At 40.5% G+C, this 13,998-nt stretch overlaps 2 protein-coding genes across 3 annotated transcripts; both read left to right on the top strand.

The window, feature by feature from the left end:
• Positions 1-577: 577 nt before the first annotated feature.
• On the top strand, positions 578-2,218 carry LOC138599788 (E3 ubiquitin-protein ligase TRIM39-like). Its single transcript, XM_069671544.1, has one exon. The coding sequence runs from the start codon at positions 578-580 to the stop codon at positions 2,216-2,218; it is 1,641 nt and encodes a 546-aa protein (XP_069527645.1).
• A 5,267-nt stretch (positions 2,219-7,485) lies between these two features.
• On the top strand, positions 7,486-9,126 carry LOC138599708 (E3 ubiquitin-protein ligase TRIM39-like). 2 transcript variants are annotated; one of them, XM_069671464.1, is made up of 2 exons: positions 7,486-7,712; positions 7,746-9,126. In XM_069671464.1, the coding sequence occupies exons 1-2, from the start codon at positions 7,486-7,488 to the stop codon at positions 9,124-9,126; spliced, it is 1,608 nt and encodes a 535-aa protein (XP_069527565.1). The 2 variants fall into 2 exon arrangements, with proteins under 2 accessions (XP_069527565.1, XP_069527564.1); XM_069671463.1 differs by having other exon boundaries at positions 7,486-9,126.
• The last annotated feature ends 4,872 nt before the right edge of the window (positions 9,127-13,998 follow it).

Raw genomic sequence — 13,998 nt, 5'->3', positions numbered from 1 at the left:
GGCCTTCAGGTCGACGAGAAAAACGGACCTTCTGCGTAAAACAGTGAGTACAGTCGATGAAAATCATTATATTTCAACCGATAATCAGAGGGAATGAACAGGAAGTGGGGAATACCCACACAAATACAACGGTGCTTTAAGAGAGTGAAACGCTGTCTGTAATGTTGTCAGACACTCTGTATAACAACCTGAGCCTGTCAGTGGCAAAAATAAGCATTTTTTGTGAATGCACTTTGATCTGCCACGTTTGCCTAGGCTTTTCTTTAAAGACATTACAACACATTTTGTGGCCGCTGGAAGAAGTCTGTTGAAATTATTTCAAAATTTATTGTACTTTTTTATTCGTTTAGATCCCAAAATATGTTAAATATGGCCCCGCTTTTTAAATACCATAATCTGCCTCCAAGATGTCCGTTTCAGTTTGACAGAATATCGACCCACAAAACATTGAGCAACTTAACAGTACAATAATACTGAATTATTGTCTGATTGTACTTGATATGTGATTTTCAGCATAAATACTTGTTTCAATGAAACTTTTGCTGGTATATAAGACATATGTCTTTCTGTCTTAGACATGGCAACAGCAAGCAGTCTGCTCTCTGAAGATCAGTTTCTGTGCTCCATCTGTCTGGATGTGTTCACTGATCCAGTCACCATACCATGTGGACACAACTTCTGCAAGGCCTGCATCACTGAGCACTGGGACATTAACGTCCCGTGTCAGTGTCCCTTGTGCAAAGAGCTTTTTGAGAAAAAACCTGATCTGCGGGTCAACACTTTTATATCTGAGATGGCTGCTCAGTTCAGACAGTCACTTCCAAAGGAAACCAGCAGCAGCTCAGGGAAACAACGCACCAACGCAGGAGAAGTTCTCTGTGACGTCTGCACTGAGACCAAACAGGAGGCCCTGAAGTCCTGCCTGGTGTGTCTGGTGTCCTACTGTGAGACTCACCTGGAGCTTCATCACAGTGTCCCAGCCCTAAAGAGACACAAGCTGATCGATCCTGTGGAGAACCTGGAAGGCAGGATGTGTAAGAAGCACCAGAGACCTCTGGAGCAGTTCTGTAAGACCGACCAGTTATGTGTGTGTCGGTTCTGTACTGAGTCAGAACACAAGCTTCATCGCATTGTTTCTCTCAGAGAAGAATACGAAGTAAAGAAAGCTGAGCTGGGAAAGACAGAAGCTGAAGTTCAGCAGATGATCCAGAAGAGACGACTGAAGATTGAACAGATCAAAGAGTCTGTGAGGGTCAGCAAAGAAGATGCAGATCGAGAGACAGCAACCAGTGTGCAGGTCTTCACCACGCTGGTCCAGTCTGTTAAGAGAAGCCTGGCCGAGCTCATTGACGTGATTGAAGAGAAGCAAAAAACAACAGAGAACCAGGCTGAAAGCTTCATCAAAGAGCTGGAGGAGGAAATCTCTGAGCTGGAGAAAAGAAGCGCTGAGGTGGAGCAGCTCTCACGCAATGAAGACCACCTCCAGTTCCTCCAAAGCTTCTCATCCTTGAACCCTGCTCCGCCCACCAAAGACTGGACGAAGGTCAGAGTTCACTCATCATGTAAGGGGACTCTGAGGGAAGGTGTGACTCAGCTGGAAGAGACACTCATCCAAGAGATGAGGATGCTGTGTGCTGATGCTGAACTAAAGATGGCCCGGCAGTACTCGGTGGATGTGACTCTTGATCCAGAAACAGCACATCCAAAACTCATCCTGTCTTATGATGACAAACTAGTCTTTCACTGGGATGTTCATCAGTGTCTTCCAGACAGCCCAAAGAGAATAACAACATCTTGCGGTGTGTTAGGAAAGCAGAGTTTCTCTTCAGGAAGGTTTTACTACGAGGTTCAAGTTAAAGGGAAGACTGATTGGATTCTGGGAGTTGTGAGAGAGTCTGTCAATAGGAAGAGCAAAGTTACATTTTGCCCTAATAATGGCCTGTGGATGATATCATTGACGAATGAAGACGAGTACAGAGCTCTTAGTGACCCTCCAGTCAGTCTGAGTTTAAAGTCTAAGCCTCACAAGGTGGGAGTGTTTGTGGATTATGAGGAGGGTGTGGTCTCTTTTTATGATGTAGATGCTCCAGCTCTTATGTGCTCCTATACTTGCTGTATCTTCACTGAGAAACTCTACCCATATTTCAATCCCAAAAATAATAATGGCGGAAAAAACTCCACCCCACTGATCATCTGTCCTGTCAATCAGGCTGATTAATCACAACAGGAGTCAGCGTCCTGTAAATGACCCAAATCACCTTCCTATTCCAACAGATTCTCTTTGCTGCAGAAGGGCATACATTTGCAAATTAAAGTTGGTGTTTACCAGCAAGAGTAAGATTTTGAAAGAAACCTTAAAAAATATCAAAGCCCTCCCCCCAAAAAACATGAACGTACACTGCCCTGATTGCCAGAGAGAGGATGGGAGACAAAGACTGTATGTAAAGATGGAAGATGCGTCTCCACCTCCTCTCGTACAAAAATCGCTATAGCAGCAGAACGTGGAATGGGGCGGAGACGGATAAAAGATGGGGTCGGATGTCCCACTGTTCTTATAGCCCCAAAGACATTGCGAGAGTGCACCTTTCAGATTGGTGGGTGGCGGTATTGCAATCTGTGTCCCAACCACCAATAACACAAGAAGAAGAAGGAGGGAAAAAAACACCAGATATAGAGATATCAAAATACTTATTATGTATTCAATATAATGTATTACTATGTATGTGTTAAATCAAAGTATTTAACCATGGAAAGGAAAGATGGAAGGTCAGAAAAATTATGTTTTCTTGTGCTGTTGTTGTTTAGGGTCATTAGACTTGAATATTTCATTTGAGAGGTAACGATCCATTTATTTCCTTGATGTGAATCAGCCTCACCCCTCGATCCCACAGGATCCGTCTCCGGCGTGTTCCGTCTCCGCCGCGTTTCTGGTCCGTCAGCGGCGCGAGCCTTCGCCCACAGGAAGCGTGTCTGGTCCGCAGCGCAGCGGAGCGCTGGCCCAAGCAGCTGGATTAGCGAGATCACAAGATCGGGGGAGAACTACATTATCGCACGAGAATCACACAATAACATCAATGTTAGCAGAGCGACACACAAACTACAGTTCAGTTTGCACATCCGAGGTTGATTATCTGCTCATTTGGAGATCATTCCGTGATTTTTGTGCTTCTACCATGGCTGAGTACGCTACTTAATTAGAAGTGTTCTTTTTTACGAGATTTCAGTGTGTTGATCTTAAAATAAACAGAAAAAGTGGGAGTCTGTACCGGTCTGAACATGGTGTTTTATTTTGAAATGACCGGATGCTGTATGCTGCTTTCGTGTGTGACTTCCTGTTTGGAACGATCTGCTCTGTTGAGCTTGACCCGAGATAGACCCGGCGCGTATCTTTAGCGGAGCAGAGCGGAGACACGCTTCTGGGACGCGCCGGAGACGGACCGCGGCGCATGCTGTGGAATCACTATCATTGATTTGAATGGGCGCGATCGACTCTGGAGGTCGCGGCGCACACGGAGCGCGCCGGCGACGGATCCTGTGGAATCGTAGGGTCAGACAACCTACCATCCTGACTGACGGAGAAGAATCTGTTGCCTTCTTGCGCTCATCCAGCAGATGGTGTCATGATATCCATACAGGTCTGACCCCGCCCATCTGATGTCCAGCTCCGCCCACATCTGACCCCACATCATTCCAAATGTTTGGTTGGTATTTTTTAGGCTTGTTAAAGCCAAAGATACAGGAATTGTCAGCTTGTTTTAAAAGCAGTAATATATCAAAAATGCTTCTAAGTAACTTGCCTACCCCAGAATTAAGTAATTTCATACAAACATTGAATTCTTTGTAGGATGTTTATCATCCAAAAGGTTAGTACACATTTTGTTATGCTCCACCAGGGGGCGCCAGAGACCAACTGAATATCCTCAGTAAAGCCTGTGTGGTTTCACTGATGCAGTCTGGTGCTGGGAGTCCATTTCTAAAGTCTGGACGTCTTTGTGAGCTAAAATTATTATACATACATGTAAATATATCATGAAAACACAAACATACAGTACAGATAAACATGCAAAAATATGTTAATTAGCTGATAATCTTAACTATGATAAAGTCTTATTATTATTTACACTTCTCACGACTTTTAAAGATGTAAAGATTTTTCTCTTGTCAGATCATGAAGGATGAGGAGGCATCAAAACATGTCATATCAAGTGAGTGCCACTGAGGTTAAAGCAGCTGTATGTCGTAAAAATAACTAAAGAAAGATTCCTTTCACAAAATAAAAATGGTAAAATAAAATCAAAACTGTTCAGTGAAAACTTTGTAATCATAAAAAAGATGCAGTTATTAATAGTCAGTTTGTAAAATTAATTTGTTGTATGATTTCACAACAAAATTTACCTTCTTCGTTGTTTTATTAAGAACTTTACATTTTACACTGATGATGATCTCATGTGCATTTACTCTCCTTATTGTACTTTGTGTTTATTATATAAAAAGGAACATAAAGTTTATTATTTTTATTCCATCATTTCCCAACTCTCATGTTCCTTTAGACTTATACTTACTATACTTTGGTGTCTTTTTGTGTTTTGTTTCATAGTGATGAAGTTTGGGGATTTACTGTCATAATTGTTTAAAGATAATTTGACAATTTGTTGGTTGCTTTTTATTTGACTGGTTATTGATTTTGGAGTTCTGATCATTTAATTTTGATCTCAAACTCGTCCATAGAGGAAAGTGATCTCTTCTGTTATTCAATGAAATTTACCAGTGAAATGTTTTTTTATGTCATTTTTTAATGAAAATAAATAAAGTTTGTAAATATTACACCCAATGGACCCGTATTTTTCTATTTTCTGAATCTTAATCACATTTTTGTTTTGATGTAAATGTTATAATATGTAATGTATATCTATTTAGAATATAGATACAAAATAAGCTCAGATAGAATTTTATTCATCCTGAAGAAAATTCTAGAGCCAGATTGCTCCAAAATCACAGAAGAAAACAAGAGTAATAAATAACGACTCAAATATGTGAAATTTACAATATAAAGTGTACATTAAGTTAAATGTAAACAGATAGTGCCGAACAGAATAAGAACAGAAGTACGACAAGATATTTTCATAGGTAAGCAGAAAATGTTGTATTTGCAGTGATAATAAGAAGTAATAAAAAATGTATACTTTATGATATTAAACGAGACAGAAATGAGAATAAATCTGTAAAAGACTAAGAAGATCAATTTATGAAAAAAGTATATATTTATAAAAAAAATTAGAACATGTAATCATAAGCAATTCAATTTTTTTCACACTTATGAATTATGGAGATTATCACTCATTTCCAAATTAAAATATCTGCAGTGAAAAAATGTTTTAACTAATTAATAGTTTGGTGTGTAACTTCTAGACTTGTGCCTTTTATTTTGGTATGGCTACTCGACCTGTGCATGCGCAATAGGGTGTCGTTCAGTGCTTAAAGCACGACCTCTCGCAGTCACACACGTAACTCTCGTTCTATGGATATTATCACCTTGGGTGGTGTACATGTTTAACCACGCCTGCCATCAAAAAGCTTATCAGCCTACTCAGTCACATTTTACAGGAAATGAAACTTAAAGTAAGTGAAAGTCCAGATAAGCTTCTCCCTCAACAAGAAAAACAACTTCGGCCTTCAGGTCGACAAGAAAAACGGACCTTCTGCGTAAAACAGTGAGTACAGTCGATGAAAATCATTATATTTCAACCGATAATCAGAGGGAATAAACAGGAAGTGGGGAATACCCACACAAATACAACGGTGCTTTAAGAGAGTGAAACGCTGTCTGTGGCTGCTTCCCAAGTCTCTTAAATTGCATCCATGCTTCCTTCACTTGCGTCTTAGTCCCTCCCACCAGAGCTGCATGGAGAGACACGAGGAAACCAGGAGAGGAGAGAGGAGACGAGGGAATGTTTTTTAAGAGACATGAGACGTTTCCGATGAAGCGTCAGGTGCTGCGATGTCCGCTTGTGGTGATCACCGCTGGATCAGCTGTCAGTCTGCTTTAACAGCTGTTAGTGTCTGCACACATGTGCTCTGTATTAATTCTAATAAACACACAGTAACAGTGTTTCCTCTCTGTGTCCTGTTACCTGTGTAACAAACACCTGCACATGAAGAACAGGCTGCAGTCTGTGTTCCTGCAGCAGAGCCATACATACATTTCTCACCAGCACTGTGTCTTTATATTATTACATTATTTACATTTTTGATCACTGATCATCTGATCTGAATTAATTATTTAATAAGCCCAAATACTGTCTGTTCATGAACTATGAACATTATTGATTAGGCTCAAAGTTTCAGGATAAATAGAAATCACGTCACGCTGATCAAACCCGACCTCACTGATGATCACTCTCACACGTAGTGTTACCTGCTGACAGAGAGACTCTCCTGCTCCCTCTGAATTCATTCATTCATCCGTAATAAAAGTTAGACGGGAAATAACTGATCATGACGAGAGGTATTTTTTAAGATTCAATTTAATAGAAATGAATCTGTTTTTGCTACTTTTGATTTTTAGACTTATTTTTACTCAGATGTTGACTCGGAAAACAAACCAAATCTGCATTTATTCACTGCTTTTTTTATTTTATGACAAGTTATGATCAATATTTCGTTCTAAACGATCATGAGTGTCAAATACCAACTCATTATACAGACGTTGTTTGTAGTCGGTTTCAAGGCGCCCTGTAAAGTCTGTTTTAAGGTCCGCTTCTTCCTCTCTGCAGTATGAAACTCCGGTGATGTTGTGAAGTTTCACATCAGTCCGATCTGCTGCAGCGTCCAATCACTAACTGATATCTGATAAGGGGGCGTGTCGGCCAGTAAAAGACTTCCGTGGAGGCTGCTCTCGTGTGTCCTCGCTTATCGCTCCTCTGAACTCCCTCCTCTCTCCTCTCTCCTCGCTCCTCGGAGCAGCAATAAGAGCTTTGAGACGATCCTCAATATGGTGGCTCCGGAACTACTTCCGGTTCGGGCGAGGAGCGAGGAGCTATCAAATAAGAGACTTGGGAAGCAGCCAGGAATGTTGTCAGACACTCTGTATAACAACCTGAGCCTGTCAGTCGCAAAAATAAGCATTTTTTGTGAATGCACTTTGATCTGCCACGTTTGCCTAGGCTTTTCTTTAAAGACATTACAACACATTTTGTGGCTGCTGGAAGAAGTCTGTTGAAATTATTTCAAAATTTATTGTACTTTTTTATTTGTTTAGATCCCAAAATATGTTAAATATGGCCCAGCTTTTTAAATACCATAATCTGCCTCCAAGATGTCCGTTTCAGTTTGACAGAATATCGACCCACAAAACATTGAGCAACTTAACAGTACAATAATACTGAATTATTGTCTGATTGTACTTGATATGTGATTTTCAGCATAAATACTTGTTTCAATGAAACTTTTGCTGGTATATAAGACATATGTCTTTCTGTCTTAGACATGGCAACAGCAAGCAGTCTGCTCTCTGAAGATCAGTTTCTGTGCTCCATCTGTCTGGATGTGTTCACTGATCCAGTCACCATACCATGTGGACACAACTTCTGCAAGGCCTGCATCACTGAGCACTGGAACATTAACGTCCTGTGTCAGTGTCCCTTGTGCAAAGAGCTTTTTGAGAAAAAACCTGATCTGCGGGTCAACACTTTTATATCTGAGATGGCTGCTCAGTTCAGACAGTCACTTCCAAAGGAAACCAGCAGCAGCTCAGAGAAACAACGCACCAACGCAGGAGAAGTTCTCTGTGACGTCTGCACTGAGACCAAACAGGAGGCCCTGAAGTCCTGCCTGGTGTGTCTGGTGTCCTACTGTGAGACTCACCTGGAGCTTCATCGCAGTGTCCCAGCCCTAAAGAGACACGAGCTGATCGATCCTGTGGAGAACCTGGAAGGCAGGATGTGTAAGAAGCACCAGAGACCTCTGGAGCAGTTTTGTAAGACCGACCAGTTATGTGTGTGTCGGTTCTGTACTGAGTCAGAACACAAGTTTCATCGCATTGTTTCTCTAAGAGAAGAATACGAAGTAAAGAAAGCTGAGCTGGGAAAGACAGAAGCTGAAGTTCAGCAGATGATCCAGAAGAGACGACTGAAGATTGAGCAGATCAAAGAGTCTGTGAGGGTCAGCAAAGAAGATGCAGATCGAGAGACAGCAACCAGTGTGCAGATCTTCACCACGCTGGTCCAGTCTGTTGAGAGAAATCTGGCCGAGCTCATTGACGTGATTGAAGAGAAGCAAAAAACAACAGAGAACCAGGCTGAAAGCTTCATCAAAGAGCTGGAGGAGGAAATCTCTGAGCTGGAGAAAAGAAGCGCTGAGGTGGAGCAGCTCTCACGCAATGAAGACCACCTCCAGTTCCTCCAAAGCTTCTCATCCTTGAACCCTGCTCCGCCCACCAAAGACTGGACAAAGGTCAGAGTTCACTCATCATGTAAGGGGACTCTGAAGAAAAGTGTGACTCAGCTGGAAGAGACACTTGTCCAAGAGATGAGGACGCTGTGTGCTGATGCTCTACTAAAGATGGCCCGGCAGTACTCGGTGGATGTGACTCTTGATCCAGAAACAGCACATCCAAAACTCATCCTGTCTGATGATGGGAAGCAAGTCAGTCACGGGGATGTTAATCAGTGTCTTCCAGACAGCCCAAAGAGAATAACAACATATTTCGGTGTGTTAGGAAAGCAGAGTTTCTCTTCAGGAAGGTTTTACTACGAGGTTCAAGTTAAAGGGAAGACTGATTGGATTCTGGGAGTTGTGAGAGAGTCTGTCAATAGGAAGGGCAACTTTACATTTTGCCCTAATAATGGCCAGTTGATGATATGCTTGACAAATGAAGACGAGTACAAAGCTCTTAGCGAACCTTCACTCAGTCTGAGTTTAAAGTCTAAGCCTCAGAAGGTGGGAGTGTTTGTGGATTATGAGGAGGGTTTGGTCTCTTTTCATGATGTAGATGCTCGAGCTCACATGGTCTCCTTTACTGGCTGTAACTTCACTGAGAAACTCTACCCATTCTTCAATCCCAAAAATAGTAAAGGTGGTAAAAACTCCACCCCACTGATCATCTGTCCTGTCAATCAGGCTGATTAATCACAACAGGAGTCAGCGTCCTGTAAATGACCCAAATCACCTTCCTATTCCAACAGATTCTCTTTGCTGCAGAAGGGCATACATTTGCAAATTAAAGTTGGTGTTTACCAGCAAGAGTAAGATTTTGAAAGTAACCTTAAAAAATATCAAAGCCCTCCCCCCAAAAAACATGAACGTACACTGCCCTGATTGCCAGAGAGAGGATGGGAGACAAAGACTGTATGTAAAGATGGAAGAAGGGTTGTACGAAATTACCCCCAGTTGTGGGTGTTGCCATCTGGTTAATTTGAGATGGGCTGGTGGAGCCCCTTCCTCTACCACACATTAAACTTACTGATAAAACGTGTGGGAGCCCTCAGGTGGGCTCAGTCTGCAGCAGAACAGCTTCTTGTGTCGGTCTGAAGCAGATATTCACGCTTATGGAAAGTTCACTGACTGTAGTGTTAGTGTTAGTTACGTCTCCTCTCGCCGTTCCTCCTCTACTCTGCTACTCGGGAACAGAACGCTGCAGGAGCCCCATTTGTCAGCAGAGCTGTCAATCATGAGGCCACACCCCCTTTTTATAGCATCAAATAACTAATTCAAAGTTGAAATGAACACTTGGACATAAATCAGCATGATAAGAACTACCTATATTGACAGAAACCATGTTTTAGAAAAATGTATGTGACATGTATTTTGATTTTATAGTTTGACTCATGTCCCATCTGTTAACATGGAGGAGGCGGGCTTTATGAGCTATACTGCAGCCAGTCAGCAGGGGGCGACAGAGAGGGTTTGGCTTCACTTTTCGGGAGCTGTCATGTTGGCCATCTTTTCACACAGTCTGTGGTTTGGAAGGAGTGCAGTACAATGTAGTAATATAAACTGTATCAAACTATCTCTAACCTGGAGGACTCTGCACATGCTCAGTGAGTGCCGAGTCCAAGCATTTGAAATGATGGACTTTTTCAGGCTTGTTACAGCCACAGATACAAAAAGAATTTCAACTATGTAGCAAAAATGCTTCTAAGTTTAGTCTCATCCAAACATTGAATTCTTCTGAACTTTATTTTGAAGTATGTAAGACTCTTCAAGAGTCATACAGAGCAATGTTCATCATCCAAAGGTTTGCACATTTTTTGTTCTTCTCCACCAGGGGGCGCCAGAGAGATAGTTATGATCCTCAGTGAGGCCTGTGTGGTTTCATTGATCCAGTCTCATGCAGGCATTCAATTTCTTTAAGCTCTCTTCCTGACTCAGAATTGGGAACGTATGCCTGTTTTTGTCTACATCTTTGTGGGCTTAAATTATAATACATAGATGTAAATATATCATGAAAAACAAACATACAGTATGGATGTTTATATGTTGAAATATGTTAATTAGCTGATAATCTTAAAATGGTTTAACTGTGATGAAGTTTTTTTATTTTTATTTTCACTTCTTTTTAATATTTTTCTCTTGTCAGAATGTGAAGGATGAGGAGGCATCAAAACCATGTTAAGTGAGTGCCAATAAGATATAAGCAGCTGTACGTCTTACAAATAAGTAAAGAAAGGTGCTTTTTACAATAAAAAATGTAAATAAAATAACATTTTAAAAAACTGTTTAATTAAAAGTTTGTAATCATAAAAAGATATTAATAGTCAGATTGTGTTTAATTCATTTTTTGATTTTACTTCTGTATTTACCTTCTGCTTTCACGTTCCTTATTGTACTTTGTGTTTATTATATAAAAAGGGACCAATTACATAAAGTTTATTATTTTTATTCCAATATTTCACAACTTCCAAGTCCCTTTTCAATCAAACTTACTGTATTTTTTTGTGTTTTGTTTGTTCCATGATGATGAAGTTTGTGGATTTATTGTCAGAACTGAAGATAATGTGACATTTTGATTTTGGAGTTCTGATCAGTTAATTTTGATCTCAAACTCGTCCATAGAGGAAAGTGATCTCTTCTGTTATTCAATGAAATTTACCAGTGAAATGTTTTTTAATGTCATTTTTTAATTTTTTACTGGTAAATAAATAAAGTTATATTTCTCCCAGTTGACCCGTTTTTGGTGATTTTCTGAAGCTTAATGACATCTTTATATTGATGCTAAAATCAGTTTCCCATTCGTCATCAGAGGCAAAATAAACTCAGACGAACTTTATTAACCCCAGAGGAAACTAGTGCCAGATTGCTCCAAAATTACTCAAGAAAATAAGAGTTATAAAAAAAGAATAGTGCAGAATATAAAACCAAAATAAGCTATTTTCAAAAGTAGAAAATGTCGTATTTGCAATGAAAAACTTCATGATATTAAATGAGAGAGAAAAAGAGAAAAGAGAATAAATCTGTAAAAAATGTTTGAAATGTAGGAAAAAATGTGTCTATAAAAATATAAAGAGATAATGATTTTAATTTACTTTACACTTGTAATTTGGTAAAAAGGAAGACTCAGAGTCATTTGATTGATAATTTAAGGGGTGAATAAATAAATGACATCATCATCATAATCACACAAATATTGTTTAATAAATAAAAAAAATACACAAAAATAGACAATACTAAAGTACCGGTAAGTATGCAAATATGGGCTGCACGGTGGTGCAGTGGTTAACGCTGTCACCTCACAGCTAGAGGGTTCCTGGTTCAAATCCTGGCTCAGACATAGGGGGGCCCTTCTGTGTGGAGTTTGCATGCGTCAGGTCCCTCCGGGTACACAGTCCAAAGACATGCTCGTTAGGTTCATTGGTGACTCTAAAATCACCCGTAGGTGTGAATGTGAGCGTGAAAGGTTGTCTGTCTGTGTGTGTCCGCCCTGTGATTGACTGGTGATCAGTCCAGGTGTAACCCCGCCTCTCGCCCAATGACATTTAGCTGTAAATAATAGGTACATCTAATATTTAAACTATCATTGCGTCATAGTGGTGGGAGTGCTTAATCAAAGTCGAAACGGTTTTAACATCCAAATATCAGTCTGGGTTTAAGGTCACAGGTACTTGTGTGAATGTGTGTGTGTGTGTGTGTGCGTGTGTGAGGAGTTTAAAGTACCACTCTCATCGACTCCTCCTGGAACCTGATGAAGGATTTCTGACGTTGGTAGGTGGCACTGCATGAATCACAGGCGCTGGTGTGTGCAGGATCACGTCATCTCTGTGTCAGAGTTAAAGTTCAGGTTGTTGTTTGATCCTTGCTCTTCTTTGGCAGGAAGCCAGAGCCTGACAGATTGTATACTCATGTTGCATCACAAAGGAAACAGTTCGGGCAGTAAGCATGTTAAAGACTGTAGTAAAGTCACTTTGACCTTTGACCTTAAGAACAAATTGCCTGTATGCTTAATATGTTGCAGCTATATGATTTGTTTCTTGGATGTGAATGCAGGCATGAACTCTTAATGATGTTGCTGATGGTTGGTTAGAGGTTTTGGTTCTGCTGCAACTTTAATCACACCTAATTGTACGGTGGCTGAAAAGTGCAAACGCGCTGTAACAGCAAGCAAACATTTGCAGCAAATCCAGAAAACATACTAAAGTGAAAAAAAAAAAACACAACGAACATGAAAAGTGCTGCAAATGTTAAAAAGTGCTACAGAAAGTCCAAAACAAACACAGTAAATCATTTTCTCCATTAAATCCAGTACCGCTTAGCGCCCCCTACAGCCCTGGAGTACTTCTCTTGTGACTTGTTGCATTTGTTTTCTAGGTTTGTGTGTTTTTGATTGTTTATTGTTGATGTACTTACAGTTTTTTTTGTTAAGTTTGCATTTGTTTTGTCTTTTTGCAGCATGTTTTTAATTGTATTTGTTTTGGACTATTGTTTGTGTTTTGGACTTTGAGTCGTGTCTGAATTTGCAGCCTGTTCTCTGGTTGTTGCAGCGCACTTGCCCCTGTCAGCCACCGTACAATAGCTGTATCATGTTGTTGAATAGATCCTGCATGAGTGGACAGTTTGGTGACTTTTTGCACTGCACTTATTAAACAAGAAAAAACTGGTCAAAGGGCCTGTTCGCCGATTTTCAACCTCAGTCCTATCATGCTATTATGGGGAGCTAATGCCATTATGGTGGAAAAAATATACAAATTCGCTCTGTCCCTTTGGAGGACGCTATCCACTTCTCCAATGGGCCCTGGAAAACCTCCACCAGATGATGCGTCTTAAGTAGTCTAGCGGAGGTTTTCCAGGGCTAGGGAGCTCGCTAAACTACACTTCCTCAATCTAGGACGCCCGCCTCTGATGTCATGTCTCGTTCAAAATCATTAGGTTTGAAATGTAGACTGCAGACGTGAAGATTTTTAGACGATCCACCGGTATATTCTCGTCATATTTAATCGTATCCCCTTTTTCCAGGGGAGGATTGCTCCTTTAAAGAAAAACTTTGTGCATTAACAATAAGGCACTTAATGCTTAAGTGCTGCAAAAAGACTAAACATTATTTTCTCCATGAAAGAAAACGTATCGCCCCCTACAGGCCTGGAGCACTTCTGTCTTGATAACTGCATATGAAGCCTTTGTATTGTATGTATTTACAGTTTATTATTTATGTTTGCTGTATCATGTTTTGGCTTTTGTTTGTGTTTTTGACTTTTTGACTTAAAAATCTCTTCGGCCGCAGCTGAACTTTTGCCCCTGTCAGCCACCGTACAATAGTCGTATCATGTTGTATGACATAAATCCTGCGTGAGTGGACAGTTTGCTGACCTTTTTCCTGCACTTATTGGCTGATTGTTGCAGGTTTGCACTTAACAAATAGGCAGAAAAACAAGAAAAAAACTTTGTGCAATAACAATAAGGAACTAAATGTCACTGAATGTGGTGATAATAAAACGTTAAAGGGGTGGTATTATGCTAACCTGAAGCTTCACACTGTGATACCTGTGGAGTAGCACGTCTCAAGACTCG

Source organism: Semicossyphus pulcher, unplaced genomic scaffold (assembly GCF_022749685.1).
Source record: "Semicossyphus pulcher isolate SPU_LCO1_2020_fin unplaced genomic scaffold, fSemPul1.0.p SCAF_20, whole genome shotgun sequence".
In the NCBI taxonomy this organism is placed as follows: Eukaryota; Metazoa; Chordata; class Actinopteri; order Labriformes; family Labridae; genus Semicossyphus; species Semicossyphus pulcher.
The sequence above is the reverse complement of the archived record's forward strand: the minus strand, read 5'-3'. Positions and strand labels throughout refer to the sequence as shown.

Coding starts and splice junctions, on each gene's coding strand:
- LOC138599788 (XM_069671544.1), top strand. CDS start 578: ATGGCAACAGCAAGCAGTCTGCTCTCTGAAGATCAGTTTCTGTGCTCC.
- LOC138599708 (XM_069671463.1), top strand. CDS start 7,486: ATGGCAACAGCAAGCAGTCTGCTCTCTGAAGATCAGTTTCTGTGCTCC.